Source organism: Neovison vison, chromosome 1, assembly GCF_020171115.1.
Source record: "Neovison vison isolate M4711 chromosome 1, ASM_NN_V1, whole genome shotgun sequence".
NCBI classification, from domain to species: domain Eukaryota; kingdom Metazoa; phylum Chordata; class Mammalia; order Carnivora; family Mustelidae; genus Neogale; species Neogale vison.
This window is the reverse complement of record NC_058091.1, coordinates 313,398,964-313,425,826: the sequence shown is the minus strand read 5'-3', so window position 1 is coordinate 313,425,826 and position 26,863 is coordinate 313,398,964. Positions and strand designations below refer to the sequence as shown.

Genomic DNA, 26,863 nt, shown 5'->3' with positions numbered 1-26,863 from the left:
TCACACACACACACACACGCGCGCGCGCGCACGCGCACACACGCACGCACACACACACACACGCACTGAATATTATTCAGCCATGTGAAAGAAGGAAATCCTGCCATTTTAGGTAGTGCGGATGGACCTTGAGGGTGTGATGCTAAGTGAGGTCAGTCAGAGAAAGACAAACTGTGCGTTCCCACTTATATGTGGAATCTGAATCAAGCTGACAGGAACAAAGAGTAGTAGGTGCCACGGTGGGGTAAGGGGTGCCGGTGAAGCCGGTCACACGTACAGTCCTGCCGTTCTCAGATGAGCGGCTCCTGGGGGGCTCCCCCGAACAGCACGGTGACTGAGAACAGAGCTGTATTCTGTGTTTGAAAGTTGCTAGGAGAGTAGATCTTACAAGATCTCTTGGAGCACCCGGGTGGCTCAGTCCGTTAAGCTTCTGACTCTTGATCTCAGCTCAGGTCTTGATGTCAGCGCTGTGAGTTCGAGCCTCACACTGGGCTCCTTAAAAAAAAAATGATCTCACAACACGCCGTTCACAGACTTAAGGATCTGAGGTGATAGATAGGAAAACTACGTTTATAAAAAGCTACGGAGCAGTGAACAGCCCAGAGCCCATGCTCCCACTCATCAGCATCTCCCTCCTCCCCAAGATGACCTTGCTCTTGACCCAGGGCACCACAGACTAGTTTTGCCTGTTTCTGAACTTCCTATGACCAGAATCATGAGTTACATACTACTCTGTGTCTGTGCTCTTTGGCTAAGTATCATGATTATGGGATTCATCCTTGTTGCTGCATACAAATATAACATCATTGACTTATTTTTAATTGCGTGAATATGCTACAGCTCATGAGTCCATTCTGCTGGTGATAGGCATTTGAGATTCCAATTTGGGGCTATTTAAGAAATGTCTGCATATTCTTTCGGTCTCTGATTATCTGTAGGACTGGAACTGTAGGGTCATGGTTACGCAGTCTGCAGCGTCAGGAGACACTCCAGACAGCTTCCCCGAGTGGCTGCGCGAAGTCACATGCCCACCGTTAGAGTGCTCCCGCTGCTCTGAGCCCTCGCCAACACTTGGTCCTGTCAGTCTTCTCCATTTTAGCCATCTCGCTGGTGGGTAGTAGCATACCAAGGTGGCCATTAAAGAGAACGAATGTCCTTTTACATGTTAATGGTCACTGCAATAATCTTGAGTGAAGTTTTTTTTTTTTTAATCTCCTGTGAATTTTTCAGAATCAGGCTTTTTAATTTTTTTTTCTTGTCTCTTGATGGACCTATGTATTCTGAATACTTTGTCCCATATGGAAAATACATATTATGCAAGTATCTTCTGTCACTCTATGACTTGGTGTCTCCATTTCTAATGGTGTCTTTGGTTAAGAGAACCTCCCCTTTTTGTAATGGAGTCCAAATTAATCCATATTTTGGCTTTAGGGTTAGTACTTTTTGTGGGCTGTTGATTAAAAAAAAAAATCTCGCTTACCCCAGAGTCACAAATACATTCTTCCATGTAATCTCCTATGAGCATGATCACTTGGCTTCGCAGGCCACCTGGCTTTCGTCTGGGGCATGCCACACAATCCAAACATGCTTCGCCCCTGTGGATGCTAGTGGATTCTTTGTCCAGTGGCTTTTCCTTTCTCTATCCACACCATGGGGTTTTCTCACACCTGCCCCGTTGGTGCTGCGCTTGGCCGTGAGCCTGCTGGGACAGTGAGGGGAGGAGCAGACATGCCCAAGCAGGAACCTAACCTGGAGCACCGGGCTAAGACCCACATGGGGAGTTGCTGCCCTTCAAAGGTGATGCCGGATGGGGATAACCCACTCTCCCAGCAGCGGGTGTGCTCCTGCATCTCCTGGTGGGCTCCCAGCTTCTCCCAGGCTCCCAGTCTGTGCAAGGCGTTTTTCTTGGCTGGACGAAAACCTTGTCCTCCTGCCTGTGCTTCTACATTTACACAAACTATAAAAATTCCTGAACCTGTGAACCTGTTTTAGTTTTCAGTCTCTTGCTGGGGCCAGTCAGTTTGGCTGACTTTTCCTGGTTTCCTGTCCAGAGGATGGGGATCAGTGCTCTCCTGACGTAGCCTTGGGGACATAATGGGGAACACCGAACTCCTATGAAGACATCATTTGCGATCCATCAGAGAAAGGTCCTATGGAATTCCAAAATTGCCAGATCGTGTCTTGACATGCTAATTATGCTTTTCATCATTTTTTTCCTTCCTTAAAAATATCCCTTTGCGGTATGATCACAGTGGCCGTGACAGACAGGTCATCTGTTGGACATCCACAGTGACCCGGTTCCTGCTCTTTACACTTTCCCATCAGTTGATTTAATCTCTACTTCTCAGTGTGCTCTGAAAAGCTTCTGACCTCCTTTTACGTAGAACTGATGTCCCATCTACTGTAGCCGGGGCCACTCTTGTGTTTCGTGGGTGACTGTGAATTGAAGTCATGCCTGAGTGGACCCAAAGGCAGTGGCATCTGAGATGGGATGGTGCAGACTTAGGCCAGAGTGTTGCCAGTCAAGGTGGGCAGCCACACAGAGAAAAGCGCAGGGGTCCATGGCAGGTCTGCTGTCATTCACTGTTTTGCAAACGCAAAGGGGATTTTTCTGGCTTATTGAAATTTGCCAGCGAGATTTAGTTGCTATGTGCAAATGCTGTTTGCCCTCCCTGTGAATGCAAAAATTATAATTATGCCTTTCCCTGCTGGGGAAGGGAATGCCTTATTTGTGGAAGGCAGGCATCATTATTTGGTCTTTAGTCATCATCGAGTGAACTTAAGGAGAGTTAACTTCCTTCTTGACTTGGGAACCTCGTCAGAAATTAGCCTGTGTGGCGTGTTGCTGGTGGGACCTGTTGCTGTGTTCCAGGGGGAGCCTCTGGAGGCTGTGAGCTGGTGTGCAGGTGGCCCCTGGCCCAGGGAAGGAAAGTGAGGGCGGGGAGAGGAGAGGAGAAGGACAGAGGAGGAAAAGAAAGAAAGAAAACCTTTGTCTTTGAAATAGGTGGGTTGGGCTAGTCTCCCACAGTTCCCACTTCCAACCTTGGACTGTCCGTGGCCAGGAATGGACCCAGAGTTGGCGGCCGGTGCTTCTCACACCGCACGTCTGCTGAGCTAGTCCGTCTCACTTTTCCCCACGATAAGCTTGAGGAATCTCGTGAAGAACAAATCACCTTCCTGGAAAAGGTGAAATGCATTCTGAGCGGTCTCGGGAAATGTGGCCCCGGTATTCAAATAGAGTGGGGGTAGGTGTCCTGTGGGACCCTGGGGGAAGAAGGCCCCTCCTCTCTGGGCGGGGGGTGTTGTCAGATGGCAGCACAACCTGGCCGGGCGGAAGGTGCGTCTCCGGCAGGTCTTGCAGAGTCCGCAGCAGCCCTGCGTCCTGTGCGTTTCAGCACCGCCCAAGCGCTGTGCCTCGCCGATCAGCCGAAGCCGGCGAAGGAGTACAAGTACCCCGAGAAGTTGCCGGGAGAGTTATACGACGCCAACACTCAGTGCAAGTGGCAGTTTGGAGAGAAAGCCAAGCTCTGCATGCTGGATTTTAAAAAGGCAAGTGATTTTTGGCAAGTGCTCGGTGCAATATGATTCCCAAAACCGTTTTATGCAGTGTGACGGACATTGATGTGTTCTGCGTTTATTGGGTACCTACCAAATGTCAAATCCTGTGAGCTAGGGCTGGTCTCAGATAACAGGAAGCACATGCTCTCCTGGCAAAGAGGATGCTGCTGGGTGCTGGTGCGGGTATCGGTTTTCGTTGGAGAACTGACGTGGCCTGTTCGGTCACTCTTGCTCTCTGATTTATCACGTGGGACCTCAGCAATAACCTCTTGGTGTACGTTGGCAAATTAATGCTCTGCATTTTTTTCAAATGCTGTTAAGAAAACAGCACCGCCCTGCTTTACCTACCTCAGAGAGAAGCAGAATTTACTGTGGAGCAACAGTCTAGAGAAACATGCTTGTTAAATTTTTCAAAAACAGGGTTTCTAGAGAAGCTTCTCGTAGAAGGTGTCATCTATGCCGCTGAGTCCAGGGACATGACTGATATAAATTCTGTGTGTGACACAGAGACACACACCCATGCCAGAAGGGCTGGCCGGGATCTGGGAGCTTGCCGGACTGAACCCCAAAGAAAGCTAACCATCAATTAAATGAAAGTAACTATTTCTGAGATTTCTTTTATTCTAGTTTGTAATGAAATCAAGAGGAAAGTAGACAAAAAATATGATCCTCGGGAAACCTCCAACATTTCATAATGAACAAGGAATATTCCCAATTTAAATCTGATGGGATAATCTATTTTCTTCTAAACTCAAGATTTCCCCCTAAGGCCAATCACCACCATGTTCCAGGACAGGATCCTTATCTCCTGAGCTGGGTAATGTCAGCTTGGAGCAGGAGCAGTAAATCATTTACCATCAGCATGTATTCCTAATGTTTCCTTTTCCACGGGAAATCCCTAGGTAGTTCTTGAATGTTACTCTTCTGTCTGTTAAGGACAGGGAACATAGGACTAATTTTTTTTTTCAAAGATGGGATTTCCTACAGCATACCTCTGGTTTCACGTTACTTGGCTCTGTGACTGTGGACCGTTTCACCCATGGTACCCGGGCACCATTTGGAAAAAACAGGAAGTAAGAAGCTAAACGAAGAACCTCTTTTGTAACTGAGGAAATATTTGCATGCAGTGAAATGGATTCATTTCAGGTGTGCAACTGGAGCTTTAACACCTGTGTTTACCCATGTGACCAGTTTGCTGACCGAGACATTCCTTACTTCCATGAAGCCAAAAAGTTCCCTTATGCCCGCTTCCATTCAGTCCCTTCCCCACCCCGGTAAGGGACCATCGTTCTGATTTCTATCACTATCGATACAGGCTGCTTATTCTGGAACTTCATAAATGCCAAGTCAAGTATTTGTAATGACAGGGATGGAGCTAGAGTGGACAGTGTTAAGTGAAGTAAGTCAGAGAAGTACAAATACCATATAATTTCGTTCATATGTGAAATTTGAGGGGAAAAAAACAAGTAAAGGAAAAAGAAACAAAGCAAGAAACAGACTTTTAACTATAGAGAACAACCAAGGTTACTGGAGAGGACGAGGGTGGGGGAATTGTGGGGACAGGACGGCGATTAAGGGCGCACTTACCGCGACGAACACAGAGTCACGTGCGGACTTGCTGAGCACTATATCATACATCTGAAACTTACAGAACACTGTATGTTAAGTTAATTAAAACTTAACTTAAAAAAACAAATATGGGGGCTTCTGGGTGCCTCATTGGGTTAAGCCTCTGCCTTCGGCTCAGGTCATGATCCGAGGGTCCTGGGATCGAGTCCCGCATCGGGCTCTCTGCTCAGTGTGGAGCCTGCTTCCTCTTCTCTCTGCCTGCCTCTCTGCCTACCTGTGATCTCTGTCTGTCAAATAGATAAATAAAATCTTTAAAAACAAAAATACGATGTTAGCCGTTGGTTTTTACAGTCACCCTTTATCAAAATGAGAAAGTTCTTTTCTGGTCCTAGATCACTGAGCGATTTTATCACGAAAGTGGGTTGACTTTTTTGTGAAATGCATTTTCTGCTTCTAGGGATGTAGTTATTTATTTTTTTTATGGTATTAATGTGGGGGATTGTGTCAATAGGTTTTATCTTCAGTCTCCCATTGGTCACACTTCCTTTTTATTCCTCTGTTTCCTTTTGCATTAAACTTCTAACAATTCTGTTTTTTTGCCTCAATTTGCATCTTAGCTATACTTCCTCCTCTTGATTTCTAGTGTTTGCTCCGGAGAATGCAGGCGCCTCTTTTCATCTACAGCCGATGTAGAATTAACATTGTACCGCTTCATGTAAAATGCAAGGTCCTCACAACAAGTAAGCCCACGTGACCCCACACTGTACTGTCCTCATCGTGAATGTTACCTCTGTGCCCATTACAAGCTACAAGACGCTATGTTAAAATTTTTGTTTTAACAGAGGCATTTGCTTTTAAATAAAATAGTGTCACCTTTTATATTCACTCACTGATGTACCATGTAGAACTTCTGTTTTCTCATGGATCAACTCCAGCTCCTTCATTGGCTTTGGCCTGACGATCTTTCCTCAGGCTCCCTGTGACCTGTATCCACCAGGCACAGAGTAGGTCAGATTTTCTTTTATCTGAAAATATCAGTAAATTCACCCTCCATTTTGAAGCATCATTTTTTCTGATTCTAGAATCCTAAACAGTTCTTTTTGTTTGTTTTCCTGTACACATTCTCAGGCTACATTTCCATGTTCACCTGCTCTCCGTTGTTTCTGATTAAAAAGCCGATCATCATCTATGTCTGCTGGCATTCCTTACCATTTGTTCAGACAATTCAGCAAACTCCACATTTAGGTTATTTTAAGGTTTGGTTCCAAAGACACGATCTGATTTGTTCTATTCTCTGTTCTCCACTGAAATTTCCGGTTCTTTACACTAATTCTGTCAGCTTTTTCCTTCATAGCCTTGAGTGTATTTGTAACGTGTTGTAATGCAGTATCACTTCATGTCAGATGAATTTTGTCGAGTATTATTTTGACAGGTGACCACTTCATCCTTTGAGGCTTGGTTTGGCTCTTCCTTAGGGATCCTCTCATTCAGCTTTTCCTTAGCTGGAGGGCGAAGCCTGTGCTCTGGGCTGGGGGTGTGGACTTGGGGCTTCCCACGGAGGTTTCTCTGTCACATGTGCCCACTCCAGTGTCTCCCAGCACGGCATGGCCGCTGTCGTCCGGCCAGTCGGCACTCAGCCCGGAACTGCTGCCCTGCACTAGGCCACTGGCGTGTCCGTGTGTCACCCGTTCACCCCACAGATGAGGAAGGACCTACGGGAAATCCTTGGGCAGGCATCCGGGGCTTCCTACTTAACACGGCTTTTTCCTTCCCAGCCCCCACGTCAGGAAATTCTTCCCAACCAGATGGTTGGAGTGAAGTTGGCGCTCACTTGGCAAACTTCCCTGTGTCCAGGGACAAGGACTGTGTTGCCTGCTCCAAAGCCTAAAAGAGCTGGCCCATGTATTTTGTCAAGTTTCATACAGTTTTTGTGTGCGGAAAAGTAAGCCTGGTACCAGTTACTTTATCATGGACAGGAGAGAAAATACCTTTTCAGTTAAAAAAAAAAAAATTGCATCCTTTAAAATCAGCCGTGTCAGCTCATTCCCGATGATATGAAATCGTTCTTCAACTTGAATAAACTTGAAGGATTTTCTAAGTTAAATATGACTTATGTGGCCAGAATCTCTAGGGCCCTGGATCTCAAATTTGGGGCACTTAGATTATTTTCCTTGTGAATTAAGCATCTCAGAACATTTTCAGTTATAAAATTGAATTTTTTTCAATGAACTCCTTCTGAAGTTTTATGAAAACGGGTCTGTTTTGCTGGTTGAAGTATAAAGATCCAGAAACTTACTGATGGGAGACGTTAAATTAATAAATAACAAGCAGGTGCCTGGGTGGCTCAGTCGGTTAAGTGTCTGCCTTCGACTCAGGTCATGATCTCAGCGTCTTGGGATTGAGTCCCACATCGAGCTCTCTGCTCAGTGGGGAGTCTGCTTCTCCCTCTGTCGCTCCCCCAAGCTCATGCTCTCTCTCTGTCTCTCTCAAATAAATAAAGTTCTTTGAAAAATGAATAAATAAATAACAGAAAATTACCTGATGACTAACCCTAGGGGCTCCTCAGGGAACCTGTGCTGAGCACGTGATAGGTGCCTGGACTCTTGCAAGTCCATGTGCTGTTTAGTTGGAAAAGTTAATAGATCATGCAGATTCATGTGCATCTGTCTCTTGGACAGACAGGTGTGTGTTTGCTGTATGCGTGTTTACATACTCGTGTGTAAATTCACGCACCCATATGGCCACGGCTTTCTCTGTCCGCTGATGCCTTTAGGGTGATTATTGGAACTAGTGATAAAGCACCCTACTTCTTGAAAAACTAATAATTGTGATAAATTATAGATCCCATTATAACATCCCTCTGATGGCATTTTCGGTTGGTATTTCGGAGAGTCTAGGAGCGACAGATTGAGAATACAGCTCTGGGGTTAGTGCACTCACTGTCGGGAAATCTCCCAATAAATTTCCAGCAGAATCATGGGAAAATGTTGGTTTCATTTGGGGTGTTCGGTGGTGACACCTAACTCAACCAAGTCACTATGCCTGAAATCGGTCTTTATGAGCACAGCTCTTAAATTATAGGACAGACTCGAAAGCGAGCGCCTTCGTTAGGGATTGGATTCCGTCACTGCAAGGATGAAAGCAAGCATGGGCTGTCCGTGTGGACTTCGGCAATTTTCTCCCGAAGTATTAGTTATTACAAACACTGCATCTTCGTCTAGTGCCTGCTCTGTTTGCCAGCATCATCTGTGCTTGGCGGTCTGACCCCACAGTCTGTAATGCAGGCTGCTAGAATTGCTTTGAAATTTGATCACCTTAGTGTCCTGGGCACTGTTGTGAAATTGGGAGCTTCCCCCACACCCAGCATGTCTTACATTCCAGCTCCTTGGCCCTAGACGTATGATTTAATAGGGTCTTTGTTCCAAGAGGACCCTGAAATTTAATTAAGAATGTAATGACATACAACAATAATGTTTAATTTAATACAATCATTGCACATCATTGTCTAGAAGTTAGCAGTTCAGTTGAAGTATGATAAGAGAGGGTAAAACTGAATTTTGGTTGTTTGGTCATTTCATGGTCATTTTATTATCTGATTTTTTGAGGAACTGGATTTTCTATTTGTTTTCTGGAGTAGAGTGTCACATTTTTATGAAATGTCAGTTTTATCTGTAGGATACCAATGTCTTAAATACTTTTCGATATGTTGAATAACAGTAACATGGATTATATGACCTTTCAAGGCTCTTCTCACTCCTGTCATTTGTTTCTGCCTGAAGAACTGAACTGGGGATTGAACAGGTTCCAGCATGGGCGGGAGTGTGCAGGGGGGCGTGCGGCAGGTGGAGACTGCGCAGGTCCCGAGTTGTCAGGGCACGCGATCGCCTGCATCCTGTGCTCGAGAGCGTTGTCCTTAGCAAAGTTAAAAACCCTCACCTCTGGGGCACATGGGTGGCTCAGTTGCCAAGCGCCTGTCTTCGGCTCAGGTCATGATCCCAGGGTCCTGGGATCAAGCCCCACAATGGGCTCTTTTCTCAGCAGGGAGCCTGCTTCTCCCTCTCTCACTCTCCCTGCATGTGTTCCCTCTCTCTCTCTCTCTGTCTCTCTCTGTCAAATAAATAAGTAGAATCTTAAAAAAAAAAAAAAAGCCACTTTTAATAGTATCTCCCATTCATCTACATTCTGCAGAATGTTCCAGAAAACTACAATGTAAGAATATTATGAAAATACTTAAGGGCCACACGGGCTCTAAGCTCTGTGGGGAGTCTGCTTGGGATTCTCTCTCCCTCTCCCCCTTCCCTCTTCCTTTCCTGCTCGTGCACGCTCTCTCTCTCTCTTTCTCTCTCTCTGAAATAAATAAATCTTCAAAAAAAGAAATACTTTAAAAAAAGAAATACTTTAAATAGTAGGATCTAGATCTATATTTTCAAACATAAGGTGGCCACCTGTATCATCTTAGATTTTTTTTTTTAAGATTTTATTTATTTATTGACAGACAGAGATCACAAGTAGGCAGAGAGGAAGGGAGAGAGAGAGAGGAGGAAGCAGGTTCCCTGCTGAGCAGAGAGCCCGATGCAGGGCTTGATCCCAGGACCCTGAGATCACGACCTGAGCCGAAGGCAGAGGCTTTAACCCACTGAGCCACCCAGGCGCCCTCATCTTCGATATTCCTACGATAACATTGCACTTACCATTACTAACTTCCTTTTACATGAAAAATGTCCCCACTCATCCAGTTCAGGGTTTCCATGGGAACAAATGAACAGATGTTCAGCTCACTCAGAACACGTGTTGAACGCCAGCTAGGTACCAACACTGAGCCAGCTCTCTGTGACAAATACGTAAAAATAATTTCACTTTTTAAAACATCATTTGTTTTGTATCCTCTCAGATGATCTTTGAAACTGTCCCATGAATCCGTACCACGGGCTCCTTAAGGGCATAGCCATGAAGCCCGGCGGAGAGCGGCCTGTGGGCTGGAATCACCTTACCCCTTGGAGTGGGGAAGGAAGTGGGTGCTGGCTCGGTGCCTCTCAGGTACCAGGCCTGAGCTGGGCACGTTACCTACAAGCACTTAATTTAGCTCCCAGGACAAGTCAATGAGCAGGTATTGCCATCCTCAAACACACAAGGTGGACAAGGGACTCTGTCCCCAGACCTGCCCTTCCGGTCCACACCGATATGCCTATCTGCTCGGAAGCCCAATCCCTCTACTGGACCACTGTGTCCCTCTCCCAGCTGGCCTGACCGCAGGAAGGGCCCGTCTTTCATTCTCACCCATTCATCCATCCGTGCCTTTCCTTGTTCTGTGCGCACACCCAGCCTCCTGACTGGGTGCAGGCCCTCTGGCCAGCTGCTCTCTGTGGGCCACCACCCAAGGGCAGGCAGGCCTACCCTGCAGTGCTGTACAGACTCTGGTTCTGATCTGCCATGCTTCCTGCCATGCTTCCACCCAGACACTGAGCCTGGGTCCATGAGCTCCAGTTTCAAGGAAGCTTTATTTATATCCTGGTGATCTATCAAGTTGTGGCCCTGCAAGCCAACAGAACTTTCCAGTTGTCTCTTAGGAGAGTTACAGACACTCAGGCCCCTGCTTTTACAGATTCCTTGAGGTCTTCTTATGGCTCTGATCCCTAAACGTGGTTCTGGGGGAGCAGAGGCCCCAAGTCAGCATGCCAATTAATGCGACGAGAGGCGTGCCCCGTTTGCCCCAGTAATGCCCAGTGATCTTCGAGGACTCACAGGGAAATGAGACGGAGCGTTACAGCAGTTGTAACCATAGGCCGTTCTCCTGCGTCTTCAAAATAAACACAGTCGATACACAAAGTAAAACATCGAAAGCTTCCTTCTTGCCATTCCAAGTTCCCCAAAGCTGATTTGTGAATGAGAAAGATACAGGCTGAAAATGCATGTATGGCCTCAGTTTCTAAATATGTAATTAGGAAGCATTGGGAGGAGATTCGAGAATAGTTCGAAGACAATAAAATGAATATTGATTATTAGCAAAAAACCCTTCCACAGATCACTCACAACGATGCAGAGCAGCTCTGTGTGAGCACATCTTTCAGCACCACGAAACGGGGAGTGGAAGCATAAAGGCAGTGGAAAGCCATCTTTGAAGCAAAACGATGTTGACGTGTGGCCGTGTTGGTTTTCTTTACGAGACAGATCACCCAGGAGATACAGCCAGTAAATGTCTTGGGAAATAATGTAGTGCTTGTTCAAATATTCAGAACAGTTGTGCAGATAATTTACAAAATGTTTTCCTCCCGTGCAGTCAAAGCTGCCACCAGCATTCTTGAAGTTTCTATCCTGTTCTGAGTGCTGCTGCTTGCCGTTCAGTAAGACGTTCCTTTGGGCTCAGAAGGAAAGGAAAGGGAAGCTCAATCTTTGCACTTGGAGAGACTTTCATGGTGTATAACCCTCAGATCATGTTTCATTTTACTGCCCTGCCAACTGTGTGGGTCTTCCTTCCCCTGCACACAGCTTTCTTCCTTCACATCTTCTTTCCTTTGCACAAATCCTTTGCTCCCTCTCCCTGGAATGCCATCCCATCTCCCCCAGTAAACCCCTCAAGCTCAGGGTTGGCTCAGAGATCTAATTTTCCCATGAGCCCTTCCCTAGGTGTCCCTGCCTTGCCTCCCGCCAAGCTCACCCAGCCTTATGCTTTCTTCCTATAGGAGCATCTCTTCCCACAGGCAACATATGGTGACTTACAGCAATTTTGCCTCTCCCTTACACCATACCCCAGAGGGTAGATCTGGGTCGTATTCCTTAGGGAACCACCCTCCTAGCAAGGCAACTGGCATATTCTAGGTCTTCATCAAAGGTTGCAGATGGAGGGTGAGTGGGTGGGTGGACAGATGGATGGACAGACAGACGGATGAACGGATGAATGGATGGATGGACAAACCAGAAACTTTCATAATCCTCTTTATTACAAAGCTGTGATCACCAAGACAGCATGGTACTGGCATAAAAGCAGACACATAGACCAGTGGAACAGAGTAGAGAGCCCAGATATGGACCCTCAAATCTATGGTCAATTAATCTATGACAAAACAGGAAAAAATATACAGTGGAAAAAAGACAGTCTCTTCAATAAATGGTGCTGGGAAAACTGGACAGCTGTAAGTAGAAGAATGAAACTCTACCATTCTCTTACACCGCACACAAAGATAAACTCAAAATGGATAAAAGACCTCAACATGAGACAGGAATCCATCAGAATCCTAGAGGAGAACATAGGCAGTAATCTCTTCGATATCAGCCACAGCAACTTCTTTCAAGATATGTCAAGATAGGCAAAGGAAACAAAAGCGAAAATAAACTTTTGGGACTTCATCAAAATCAAAAGCTTCTGCACAGCGAAGGAAACGGTCAACAAAACAAAGAGGCAACCCACGGAATGGGAGAAGATATTTGCAAATGACAGTACAGACAAAAGATTGATATCCAGAATCTATAATGAACTCCTTAAACTCAACACACACGAAACAGGCAAACATATCAAAAAATGGGCAGAAGATATGAACAGACACTTCTCCAATCAAGACATACAAATGGCTATCAGACATAATCCTCTTTAATCTGAAAATGAGCATTCAGTCTTGGAGAGCTTAGTGAATGGTGGGTCAAGAACGAATTATAAAATGTTGGGTTTTATCAGTTTTTTTTTTAAAATTTTAATTTTTGTTTTCTGCAACCTCTGGATTAAGTATATTTTACTTCTTAATTTAGAAAGTATAAGTTTGTTAAATTTATGATAAAATACATATGAATAAATAAAGTTGCAGGGGGTGGAATTAAGTTGGATCACGTCTAGAACGTGAGTCTCTGGGTCTTCTTTCTATATACTGCTAAGTTATTATAAGCTTTTAATTTATATCAGCTGTTTTCCCCTTAAATTTTTCAGTGATATTTTATTATAGATTTGTGAACCATCTGTAATAGTGATGACCTTTTCTCTCTGGTAGGATATCTGTAAAGCCCTGTGGTGCCACCGGATTGGAAGGAAATGTGAGACTAAGTTTATGCCCGCAGCAGAAGGCACTATTTGTGGACATGACATGGTAAGGAGCCAATCTTAGGTCAAGAGTCATGTTCAGATGTCAGAGCTGTTCCACCCTTGCATCTCCCCTCCTCCTGCATTGGTATTTTGTCAGCCCATGTTCCTCGTTTCCATGTGCAAATCTACCCCCAGGACAGAAGATGGTGTTTAATTTATATTTATACTGTGAAGGCAGCTCCTTCTTCCTTTTGCCTTTTTCCTGATGGTGTAATTGATGGGCTATCTGCAATCAGTAAATGTATATGCCAGGCAGCAGGTGCGACTACCTCTATTTAATAAGGAGAAACATTCAACTCTTGCCCATATTTCAACCATGTACAGAATCCAAGTTAGATATTATTGTTAAAGACACAAAGGCTTTGATGGGGGAAAGAAATATATTAAGAAGAAATACATTAAGAGCATTTATTACTCACTGGAAGAGAATAATTTTATTGTTGAAATTAAAAAATAAATTACCTTAACCTCCAAGAGTAGTATTCTGATTCCTTTCACATTACCTTTTAAAATACAAGACCATTGATAAAGATAGAGATATATTGGACCCAAATGATCCCTGAACCCATTTTGTGCCACTTAGTGTGTGACCTTTTTATTTAAGATTTTTATTTGTTTGTTTATCTGTCAGAGAGAGAGAGAACACGTACAAGCAGGCAGAGGAAGAGAGAGAAGCAGGCTCCCTGCCAAGCAAGGAGCCTGATGTGGGACTCAATCCCAGGACTCTGGGATCATGGCCTAAGCTGAAGGCAGACTCTTAAGCAACTGAGCTACCGAGGCGTCCCAGTGTGTGACCTTTTTAGTGACACTAATGCATATGAAAGAGATAAATGTCTAAATATCCTTGATTCTAAATAGCTTAGATTCCAAATCAAATTTATCACAGCCTCAGTCTATTTAAATGTGAGCATGGGCAGCAAGGGTTAAAATCCTAGCAAACAGTACTATCTCATGCTTTCAGGTTAAATTATTGCAACACTGACTGAAGATGTGAAGAGAGCTGCTCATGCTTATGTGAAAAGAACACCCAGAGACTGCTTCTCCTGCACACCTCTCGAGCTTTATTTGAAATCCCCCAGAGAGGGTGGGGTGGGTTATTAAATCCTTCCACATATATAGCAACGGTACTTACATAACTCATAACCTCCCAAAATTGAATAAAAATGCTTTTAGACTCTCAGAAGAAGAAAGGGACATGGGGATGCACCATGGTGTGGAAATGCCCATTGTCGCAGGACTCCGGGGAATGTGCTTCAGTATTAAGTTGCCCGTGATCACCACTTTCTGCACATAATTATCTAAAAGTTACTCTTCAGGTGATAATTTGCAAAATTATCCTCATTTCCCAAGAGATCGGCCACCATCCCACTGTTGCCCCTGAGTTCCAGCTCACACGGTGGGGGCACAGGGTGCTTCTCTGATCACCTGCTTCCTGTAGGACTGATTTCAGAGCTGTGGGCCTTCCTCAGAATAACCTATTTATTCTGCTTAAATTTTATTTACCCTGAAAGCACAGTTACATTGATGGTCCTTGGTATTGTTAAACCATTTTCCCTTGTATTTCCAAAGATGGGTCTTTCCTTATTATAAAAAAGAATTAGTGCATCTTAAGCCAGAATATATGCCTAAAATTACCCAGGAATGATGTGTTCTGCCCTGAGGCTGCATGGTGGCCATGGTGGGACAGCATTGGAGGCTCCTGTGAAAGGTCCCTTTGCTGTTAGTTGTGCATTTTCCTGCATTATGGGTTCTTGTGTGTCCCTTTGGCGCTTCGATTTAGACATGCATATTACCAGCAGTCAGTATCTCAGTACTTTGGATATCCCAAAGCAGTTGGTGTGTACTGGGAGTAACCATACTGGTTCTGTGTACCTTTCTCCTGTGTGGGAGCCTCTTGCTCTCTACACTGTGTTGCCTTTGAGGCTTGTGCATGGTGGTAAATGGGACTACATTGCATCTTGTAGTATCAGATTCCATCCTTAGTACATGAAATACTTTCAGTCCTCACAATCTCCCTGTGAGGGTGAGCCCCTTGCAGCACCTCCTAGTGCACTCAGGAGCCTTCCAGGGAAAGGATACTTAGGTTCTTTGTGAGCACACCATGGGGAATCCAGGACAAGGGGTTCGGACTACAGCCTAATATATATGAAAGCTGATTCGAGCTCTCTAACAATTGTGGGTCCCACGTTGTATTAAACCATTCCACATTATGCTTATACTTGGTGCTAGGTACTTGGTCTGTCTTATTGCACTGCATTTTGGGAATAATTCAGTCTGGTAGTTTGGACTATCCCTAAGGTTCTCAGGGGGACATGCAGACTCAGAGCCTCCGAGTAACTTGCCCCAGGCCACACAGCCTCAGAACTAATACAGAGGTTCCTTTCTCCCCATATCCCCAAGTCCACTGTTATATTTTATCAAGGTGCTTCCTGTGTGTGCTGGGTTTAGGTGTGACATGCAGACTGTGGGGATAACATCATAGCAGAAACACGCATTCATCACACCATCTTGTGTCCTAAAATACAACCTTCTCTCAAAAGCCAGTGTCCCTCAATAACATATAAAAGGGTGAGAAACATGGGATGGTCCTCAAAACCTTAACCGGTGTTTCGGTGGAACACGGGCTCTTCCCCTGACCTGCTCACGATGGGCTTCATGGGTCTGTGACCTGTGTGGAATTCTACTCCAGGCCATGTGTGTGTGTGAGTTCACATGTTTGTGTGTCTGTGTCTGCCCAAACCCATGCATCCCCCAACCTCCATGGGAGAAGGGACAGTGCTTTGTCCTCAGATTTTCAGAAAATTTTTTTTAATAATATTTAAAAGAATAGCCATTTGAGGATACTGTAGTACAAAGAGCAGAAATTGCCTTGGCAAGTCTGCTCACGGCAGAAATAATTGTGACAGTTGGAGACACGGAATCATGCAGATGTCCACGAAGAGAGCAGAACCCCGAATACAGAATGAGAGACCTGTCTACACACTTCCAAGGGGTGAGCTCCAGACACACTGTGAGGTGGAGGCGCAGAATGGAAGAATGTGTGTCATGTGCTACCACTTACAAAGTTAAGAGTATACTCATCTGTATGATTATTTTCCTACATTAAAAATAAAAAGAATAAACTGTAAATTTTTAAGAAGTAAATATTTCATGTCACTTTAAAACAAAATTAAGCCAAATTACCTTAAAGTAATCCTTAAATACCAAAAGGAAAATCCACTTAACAAGCTTGTTGGCTTAATCATAACCAGAGAGGAAGAATTATGTCAAGTAACTTTAAAACCTGAAAACATTTTCTGAGTTTTCATCTTGTGGGTTCCTGTGTTCCCATTTTCTGTCTTTGTATCAGAAAGCTCTGACCAGTTGATTCTTTTAAAATGGGACAAAACAATCACAACAGACACCGTCCTTGTCCCTCTTTGTCCCTCATGTGTCCCTACTTGTCCTTTTGTGTCCCTACTTGTCCCTCCATGTCCCTCCTTGCCCCTCTGTGTCCCTCTGTGTCCCTCCTTGTCTGTCTGTGCCCCTCCTTGTCCCTCTCTGTCCCTCCCTGCATGAAATCCACAGGAGCTGGCCCCCACTTTTTCCAGATCCAGCTCTCTCTCTGGACTCATAAAGCCATCAGGAAGCAGATGCCTTGCTGACAGCTGCATTCCCTGCATTGACTTGAGGGTGTCAGGGGGACTGGACTTTGTTTGATCACCTGGGGTGTGGCCAGGAGGTAACAAAAGAGAGACATATTTATTTATTTGCTTTTCAGAAAGAATCAAAAAATTGAATGGACAAGGTTTTAGTCCTCACTACTTACGTTTAGTTTTTCATCCTTAAATGATATTTAATCAAACTATTTGTAGCTGCCATTTCTGTGTAGCACCAATGGTCAGACGCCAGCAACTTGGTGTGTTTTCACTGAACAGACTCAATAATGGAAGTGTTATTATTTGCCTTTTGTAAAGCCCCATTTTTTTCACCCAGAACAAATCTGGTGGCCCTAATCTTGGAGACAGACAGGAGGAGGCCTCACCCCATCCTCCAGCCCAGTGCTAAGGCTGGTTCTGCTGCCCCACGCAGGCCAGCAGCAAGGGACGAACAAGTTCATTTTCTCCTCTCAACAGATGGCCTGAAGATCCTTGAAATCTATACCAAGCCATGGGTAGAAAACCAGCACGGCTGAACAATATTAGATGTTGTGTGTCCTTTATGTGTGATGGCAATGAAGAAAACCCATGGCTTTTAGCATGAACTAACATTGATGGGCACTCCTCTTGAGAAAGGAGAGCTGATAGCATCTCCAGCTTCGTAGGGGCAGATGGAGCTCCTGGGCGGGTTGTTTTATCTCCATGGGAAGCCGTCTGACCTCTGACATGCATCCGCTAACAACCTCCAGGCTCCAGGCTCTGAGCCCAGGTGCTGGGGAGTGAAGGCACAGAGTACTGGCCAGAAATGACTAGGTGTTGAGTCACATGGAACCTCCAGCTGGACTTTTCTGCCTGAGACTCCGTCTGTTCTCAAAGAACTATGAAAAGCACGTTGTCCAGGAAAGGTTGGAGTTCACTCACTGGAGAGCTCAATCATGGGGCTGAACGTCTGTGCAACACCCCTTAATTAAATGTGCTGAATTCCAGCAGCTCAGACGTTAGAAAAGGATTCTTCTCTAGATCTTCCCTCTGTGGGGATTTATAAAACTACGTTAGGTTTGGAAAGAAAAAAGAAGTTACATTAACTGTATCTGTATTATGTGCTGCCTGAAGGTGGGATGTTGGTGTCTGCATGTCCTACAGAACTCCCCAGGGCTGAGTGTCACGGCAGCCATGGACTCAGTCCATGAGTCATGTCAACCTTTCTTTTTTCTTTCTTTCTTTTTTTTCTCTTTTTTTGACTTTTAGTGGTGCCGTGGAGGACAGTGTGTCAAATATGGTGATGAAGGCCCCAAGCCCACCCATGGCCACTGGTCGGACTGGTCTTCCTGGTCCCCTTGCTCCAGGACCTGCGGAGGAGGGGTGTCTCACAGAGACCGCCTGTGCACCAATCCCAAGTGAGCACACCTGCACATCTGCACTTCCTTCTCACGAGCACTTTCTAAGCTGTGAACCTTCCCAACAGCATCCGTATGGTAATACTGATCTGTACGTCACATAGTATTGTAGGAATCAGTGAGAAAGTACAACCCCCTGGATGGAGCTGGAGGGCATTATGCTAAGTGGAAGGCATATCATATGATTTCACTCTTATTGGAACTTAAGAAACAAACAACAAAGGGGAAAAAATAAAAGAAGTAAGGACACAAAGCAAGAAACAGATTCTTAACATGCCAACGGTCACCAGAGGGGAGGTGTATGGGGGACAAGCGAAACAGGTGGAGGGGAGAAAGCGTGCTCCGTCATGACGAGCCCCAGGTGATGTGTAGACATGTTGAATCCCCTATTGCACATCTGAATATTACTCTGTATGTCAACTGTATTAGAATTATTAAAAAAAAAAAGAATAGCTAAATAAGGAAGTCATTTTAGTCAACTATTTCTCAAACAATGGTGTCTCTTTGGTATAACTTAAGATGCTAAAAAGTACTTGACCACAGCACAGGGAAACAGACCCTGCAGTGATACTCAGGAAATGGATTTTTACCACATTTATGTACAATTCCAAGAGTCTCCCTTAAATAAGCAAATCAATCATGAAAGCATAGAGAAAACAAATGAATAAGAAATCGGTAAGAACAATTTTTTATGTGAAAAAAGGCCAAATGTTTGGTTTTTCATCCAATATATTTACTTTGGCAGCCATCAGAGGCAGTCCCCAGAGCAGTGGGGTGGGGGACTGTCCCAGTCTTCCTTTCGCACCTCAGTTGGTTTAAAACATGAGTCCTGTTGCAGCCTTGTGGTGGTGTCTCTCATGTGTGACGCCCAGTGCATCCCTTGCATCGAGAGGAGGCCGTCTCTGTGCTGGGACCACATGGATTCTAGGGGTGAGCAGAGCCTCTTTGCTGTTAGCATCAGTCAGTGGGAGGTGACGGTTCCTGAGCCGATCTGCTGCCCTGGCCTGGCCACAGGGAAGTGGACGGCAGCCAAAGTGATGGATTTGGATGTCCGTCTCAGCCCTGCCCTCTGTCCGGTGTGCCAGGGTGCTGGGCACCAGCAGTGAACAGGTGGCAGGCAGACCCACTTCCACACTGTACCTTGCCCTAGTGACGTCAGGAGCAGGAATCATGCTGTTGATGGTAAAAAAGTCATGGTCCCATTGGGGTGCAGACTCCTTCCTTCGTCACTGTGAGCCATTTAACTGGATCTGCTCATCTCTTCAGTAAGCCTAGTTTCCAGCGAGGGGAGAGTGGCTATTAAACGCAAGGTTTCTTCCTGTTGCAGACCATCGCACGGAGGCAAGTTTTGTGAGGGCTCGACTCGCACGCTGAGGCTTTGCAACAGTCAGCAATGTCCGCACAACAGCGTTGACTTCCGTGCGCTGCAGTGCGCAGAGTACAATGGCAAGCGCTTCCGAGGATGGCGCTACACGTGGAAGCCATACACCCAAGTGGAAGGTGAATCCTAAATCCCTCCTCTACTAACGACCCGTGCTTTGTTACCTGTACTCTTTAGAGGGGTGTGATCTTAAGTGCACTGTTTGGATAGACCGTACCGCTGTGTGAGGCCACTGACCCAGGCTTTTCGCCTGCCCCATGGCCACCAGCTTCTGGTCTAAACTAGACCAACTGTGTGATCAGAAATGAACAAGACACTCGAGGGTGTGCACCATACAGTGAGATCTTCAAAGAAGTGACGAAGCGTTCAAAATAGATGGTGTAGTGCTCATGGATCAGTGCTTTCCTCATTACACATCCCAGCAGATGATGGTGACACTTCTCTCAGCATGTCACCCACTGAGCAGTTATCATGGCTAAAGAATCAGAGCAAAAGTTTAGCATCTTTTGGAAAATTAAGTAGTTTTCAAGCCTACTATTTTCAAAAGTCTTGATTTAAACCAAGAAGGTTATTTGCACCCTATGTCTGATTTTACTCTCCAGGTTGAAAGAAAGATGTATTATTCTTAAGATTACAGTAACTTGAACCTGGTAGCTCAATTGGCATAATTTAAGGAGAATTCAAAGAATAGTTAGTCAACTTGCTCTTTGAAACTGGGAATACCGTCCAAGCAACACTTAAGAGATACATGAATCTCCCCAATCTTACCCTTCTCCAGCCCAACAGACATAGTGTATTCATGGTGAGAGCTTTACGAAGGCAGTACAGCCTCAAAGGAAAACTTTAAAGCAGTTTCACACAAAGCCTTTTTGGTTGTGTTTTGAACTCTTAAACTCAGTAAAATTTGATCCAGTGAGAAATAAGTAGACAGGAGAAAAAAAGAGAAAGAACTTTGAAATTGAGGTCAACATACGTGTATTATTCCTGACTCCACGGTCTCAGGAAATAAACACATTAATCGTGGAGGCACATACTCAACTCCATTCCTAGGGTTATTCAATTGGCTTCATCATGTATAGTGAAGAAAATATTTGTAGATGAGTCTGAGCCCATGAAAATTCCTAAGGCAGACTATATTTTCATCATCAACTCTTCCGTTCTTTACCAAGAAGAAAGAAGGGGAAAAGTTTCTATGAAAGTTCATATTAATTATGTAAACCATAAAATCTTTGAAACAGATTATCAAGAGAGAAAGTGAACCTGATCCACCATGCCTAAGTGTACAATGATACCTACATTTTCCATGTATCCATGTGTTTCGACAGTCATTGTATTTATAGGAAACATTAGCCTCTGGTTATCTTCTGGAGATTTCATCTAAAAGTTATCCCTTTTTATCGGTTCAAAAAAATGTATTTCATCAAATGCGCTATTAAGAAATTTGGTGATCATTTGATTCTTTTATAACGTTGTTGAGAATTTTATATATTGTTACTAAATTGTAATGACCTTTTGCATTTGTACAAGAGTAGTTAATTATACTAGTAAAATAATGAACAGTTATGTTGTATTCAAGTCAACAAATATTTATTGAATGCCTACTATGTGCCAACAACTGGGTAAAGAACAAGGATAGGAAAGGACAAACAGAATAAAAAATTAATAGTGAAGCCTTATACAAATTAAAAATTAAAGGAAAAAAACCCAAGCCTCATGAGACCACCACAAAAAAAAAAAAAAAAAAAGTATTTGCAATGAATGTTGTGTGGGAGTTATTTTATGGGGGAAAAAAGAAAACTTTAAAAAGTCTATCTAAAATTTAGAGCGAAAATGATCAGAGCTTAAGTCTCTTTCTTATTTGTGTTTGTGTGTGTATTTCTTTTTAAGATCAGCACTTATGCAAACTCTACTGTATCGCAGAAGGATTTGATTTCTTCTTTTCTTTGTCAAATAAAGTCAAAGATGGGACTCCATGCTCGGAGGATAGCCGTAATGTTTGTATAGATGGGATATGTGAGGTAATAATGATCGTTCATTCATTCAACACACGTGTCCAGACAGTCTGCTCTGTGCCGGGCATCCTCTGAGGGGCTAAAGACACCAGGCATCTGAACCCCGCCCTTTCTCTCCGACCCACAGCCTGGGGGGGGAGGGGGATGCCATAGGAACACACACTGAGACACATGGGGTTGTTGCAGTCAAAGTGCATGCAGAGGACGGGGAATGGGGGAGAGCGGATTCCTTCCTAGATACAGATCCGGAGAATTTGGGGGGGCTCCTTGGAGAAGGGAGCTTCTGAGCTCAGTCTGGAAGGGTGAGTTGGAGGAGTTTGGGGGAGCAGTCTGGGAACAGGGTCCTGTGAGAAGGAGTGGGTTTGTAGGACCCGACTCAGGTGTCAGAGTACCCGAGGGCAGGCAGGGCCCAGGGGGCCGAGGGAGGTGACAAACGGGAAGGGGTGCTCAGAGGGTTTGTATCCTCCTATCAAGGAGGAATAGGCCCCGGGAATGAGGAAGAGCAGAGTGGGGTCAGCCTGCAGCAGCACAGGCAGCAACACAGATGGGGACAGCGCTGAGCCCCGAGGCCACCCTGTAGGGGTCTCTTTTGTGGAGGGACTTGGAAGAGAGGCTGTGAAAGATTTGGTGGCAAAGTGACCATAGAGCCCTGAGCTCACCACCCCATGCCGAGTTGAGACGGGAAGGAATTCTGTTATATGCAGAAATTTAAAGCCTTACCGGATCAAATACACTGCATGGGAAGGATGGGTTCTTCTTGAACTGATGCAGTATGCGCACCCACCAGTCCAAGACCGTGGTCTTCATTTTAGATTTCTCTAAGTTGGATGACCCAGTAAAGCTGGGTCCGCCACTGAGACACACGTCGCCATCCTTTTTACTGGGTGAAGATCGACTCCATTCTATCCAGATCTCTTTCAGCGTTAATGTTCAGATCTCTGTCCATTTGGTCCAATTACTAGTTGACTTGTTAAATATTTCATTATTTTCAGGTGTTCTTAACGATACAGTGTCACAATCCCTTACGTGTAATTCTGAAACCCCAAAAGCCATCAAGCAGAAAGTGTATTGGGCTGCACAATGTAAGCGTCCCTGAATTTATTTGCTGGCCAAAACCCGCCCTCAACTGATGTGAGAATATTTGTCAGTTTTATTTAGTTCGCTTAGAGTGACCATGTTCGCATTTTGCTATAGGAACATCATTTATGTGTTTTATTATGGGCACTGCCCTGGGTCCTGCTGGGATTTGCATGTTATGTGCATAATATGTAAATTACCTTCCTAAAATCCAAAAACACTGAGTTCTGAAATGCATCTGGCCCTAAGGATTTCAAACAAAGAATTGCTGGCTATAGTTACTTCATCTCTGAATTTTATACTTGTATATATTAAACTCTTTGTTAGGAAGTGTAACATTGGCAGGTACCATAGACATTATAAAGAGCCCCTTAAGTTCTAAGATAGTAAACAAATACCGCCCATTACATAATTTACTGCTGGGAATAATCCCACGTGGCATGTGTTACTTCTCTGCATTACACACGGCAGCATAGAGGCATAGCGGCAGGGTCCAGTGGACCCTCCTGTGGACACACTGCTTGTCATTTACTAAGAGCTTTGTGTCAGTCTGAAATGCACTGTTATCTCCACATGACAATCTGAGAGATTTCGCTGAGGGCTCCAGAAACTGAGGTCATGTAGCAGTACTGAAGAGAACAGATGTCAGGGTCTCTTCCTTTGGACCCAAGAGTCGAGTTACAGTCTCTCTGTGCACATATTTGGTATCCAATAAGTATTTGTTAACTACCCTGTGTGGGTGAAATGTTCTGCTCTTATGGGGAGGTTTCTCACTGGAGGTTGGTGACTTCGCTCTTCTCTTCTCTTGCATGGATGACGTGTGACCTCGGTCCCCCAGAGAGTCGGATGTGACAATGTCCTTGGGTCCGACGCTGTGGAAGACTCCTGCGGTGTGTGCAGGGGCAATAATTCAGACTGCACGACGCACAAGGGGCTCTACGCCAACCCCCATGGCGCCAACCGTGAGTACGCGGAGCTGCGGGCAGGTGTTGAGCAGAGAAGATGCGAGTGGAACTTCCAGGCAGGAAACCCTTGAGGTGCAGTGGAAACAGCAGCCTTAAGGGTCCTGCAAAGACCTACACACTCTCCATCCCTGCTTTGCTTGTCAAGCCTTTCCTTTGGATGGGAAGTCGTTGCTAGGTTACTACTAGCGAAAATAATAATAGTTCTGCTCCAGTTTAAAAAAAAAAGAAAAGAAAAGGGAAGGGAAGAAGTCACTTAAAGAACTAATGGAACTGTGTGCCACACCAGAGTTTCTCCTGGCTCCTAATGTGGATCCTCAGGTTTTCGTGGTGGGGAACCCCAGGTGCGTAGGGATTACGGCTCGGTGTGCTGAGAGAGACAGCACATTCTCTCCGCTCCTGTTCCCTTCCCTGTAGAATATTATCAGATGGTCACCATTCCTCCCGGAGCCCGGAGTATCCGCATCCGCGAATTGAACGTGTCCACCTCCTACATCTCCGTGCGCAACACCCTCCGACAATACTACCTGAACGGACACTGGACGGTCAACTGGCCCGGCCGATACAAGTTTTCAGGCACCACGTTCGACTACAGACGGTCCTCCCACGAGCCGGAGAGCTTAACCTCGTCTGGGCCAACCAACGAAACCCTGGTTGTGGAGGTAGACTCCAGCCTCTCACCTTCGGGCTGGGGTGGGGGGGTCCTTCTGGCGTTGGTGGGGACTGAGGGCCATTGGTATAGTTTTAAATGCACAGAATGAGGTTTATAAGTTGAGGGCGTCTCAGAAACAGCACTGATGGATGCACTGGGGCCGTGGACTCGTTCTCTTTCTGGGGCCTCCTCACATTTGTACTTATGTCCATCAGGCAGCTCCTGTTCAGGGTTCCTTATTAGTGGATTTTTACAAAAGTCTGCCCTGGTCCTGCAAGCTCTCTGGCTGTGAGAAGCTGGCACACTCAGGGGACTCTGCCTGCACCTCTCTTTGGGGTGGGATCAGCATTCCACCAAATCCTGTGGAATGGGAGCAAGATGAGCAAGGCCCCCGCTGTGCCCTCACATGGGCCCCGTGTGCAGGGAGGGGTCTCGCAACAGCCTCCCGACCCACTGCCCTCCTGCTCTTCACCCACGGCCACAGAGGCTCACAAACTGCAAATAGGCTCTCCCTGCACCATTGTCTGTCCCATGGGACTGAGCAGGTGGAGGTGGTCAGGGGTCAGTACTGCAGAACCCCTTACCTTTTTGTATTTCTATGCAAGATGAAAGCATTTAGCTCAAAAGCAGCCCCCTCCGCCCACAACTGGGTATGCAGACATGAGCCAACCAGATGCCCCCCCACCTGCTCTGGGGGCCAGGCAGCCCCCTCCTGTCCTCTCATATCTTCCTGGGAGATGCTCCCCTGGACCGTCTGGGGGCGGCCACCCCATCTGCCCATGTCCCATCTCGGTCCCTTGTCCCATCCCTTCTGACCCTCAGCTCTTCTCTTCATCCTGAATTCCTGCTCTGGTTATTTCTCCCGCCATCTCGGACTTCAGCTGGAATAACCACACAGGAGAGATAAGTCAAATGTGAAGAGGAACATGGCTTGTTAGGAGCGTCTCTGGATGGGAGAAGAGTGGCAAAGGCTCAGGATATCAGGCAGGAGAGAGCCCAGTGTCCGGCCGTGTAGTCCCCTCTCCAGGGCTCGCCCCTGTCCTCCAGCCCCTTCAGCAACTGGGACTTGAGCTGTGTTGTCAGGGAGGGGCCAGTGTCTTTACCCGTGGGCACATCACATGAGGACCACTAAAGGCTCTAAGACTCAGAGATGGGATTTCTATCAACGGATTAATGGTGAGGTTCCAAAATAAGAGGGCTTCTCACTGAGATCAGTGGATCTGAGGCATTCGTGAGTGAGGATTGGACGGTCCATACGATTGGGGTTCAAGCTAAGAAAGGAAGAGTTCAAATGGGAGATGCTAAACTATGGGTCACGGACAGGCGCAACCTGAGAGATCTTTACTGATAAGATCGTTTTCTCCTGGAACTGCACGGTACGTGCCAGTCGGCAAAAGATCTTAGCAGCCAGTCTCACCGATACCCACTCAGGAGGCGTGGGGTGCTTGGAACTCACTAGGAAGTGGGACAGTGATCTATAGGCAGCGCTTTCTGATTCGGTCAGAAGGACGGGACTTGGGGATTCCAGGAAACAGCGGGGGGAGTAACCAAATACTTCACTGGGCTGCAGAGGCGTCCGAAGGCGCGCGTGGAGGCCTGGACTACATGTGAGGTCAAAGAGTCAAATGTCCACGTTTTTCCCAATGTGCTTGGTTCCTGCTGACGGTTCACTTCTGTTTAGAAAGTTCCTACGGATTTTGGAGGATGGGCAGGGTTTCTCACTGTAACGTACTTCCTGTTGATGTTGTTGCTTATGTATTATTTACAAATCAGCTTTTATTTGTCAGTTCCATTTTAACTTGTTCTACCCCCCTTTTTCTTTCTTTTTTTGTTTTTGTTTTTGTTTTCCAGCTCCTGTTTCAGGGAAGGAACCCGGGCATTGCCTGGGAGTACTCTGTGCCTCGGCTGCGGGGGGAGAAGAAGCCCGGCAGCCAGCCTCGCTACATGTGGGCCGTCATTCGGTCCGAGTGCTCCGTGTCCTGTGGTGGGGGTAGGTCACTTCTCACACGTCCCCTGGTGGTGGGCACTGAGGGGCCCTGGTGCATCCGGGCCATGGGCATGCCGGACTCATGGGTCCACCCCGTGTCCTGGCAGGTAGCTCGGAGCTTCTGCCTGAGGTAGGCAACCTGTCCCCGAGGGAGAGCAGAGAACAGGGGCTCTGGATGTCCCTGAAAGGCCTGGCCTGCCTTTTCCCATCCATCTACCTCAGCGAGGGGCTCTGAGGAACTCATGCACTGAACTGGTTTCTCCTTTCCCTCTAAGTGAAGATGTGATAAAGTTTAGTTTTGTTGTTTGAGATTATTGAAATGAAAGTCACTCAAATTATTGTGGATTTGTGCTGCGGATGAGAAATAGAAGCTTACGTGAAAACACCGTGATACAGTTGGAGGTTTGGTCAAATGGTCTCACTCAAAAAATTTGTTATGAGGTCATATACTGAAATTCACCCAGAAAGCATAAGAATTTTAAGCAAGTTGCACTGGAAATGACTAGAAAAGGCACATCAAAAGGAGAATTTCACATGACAGTCGATGGCTTTGTCATTTTAA

General features: G+C 45.7%; 1 protein-coding gene across 1 annotated transcript in view; it reads left to right on the top strand.

The window, feature by feature from the left end:
• Positions 1-26,863, top strand: part of ADAMTS16 (ADAM metallopeptidase with thrombospondin type 1 motif 16) — a 176,818-nt gene that overhangs the window by 92,840 nt on the left and 57,115 nt on the right. Inside the window, exons 13-20 of the mRNA XM_044233985.1 lie at positions 3,396-3,549; positions 13,104-13,199; positions 18,082-18,230; positions 19,558-19,730; positions 21,499-21,629; positions 23,539-23,662; positions 24,080-24,324; positions 26,166-26,304. Coding sequence (XP_044089920.1) covers positions 3,396-3,549; positions 13,104-13,199; positions 18,082-18,230; positions 19,558-19,730; positions 21,499-21,629; positions 23,539-23,662; positions 24,080-24,324; positions 26,166-26,304 — 1,211 coding nt within the window. The remainder of the gene's footprint in view (positions 1-3,395; positions 3,550-13,103; positions 13,200-18,081; positions 18,231-19,557; positions 19,731-21,498; positions 21,630-23,538; positions 23,663-24,079; positions 24,325-26,165; positions 26,305-26,863) is intronic.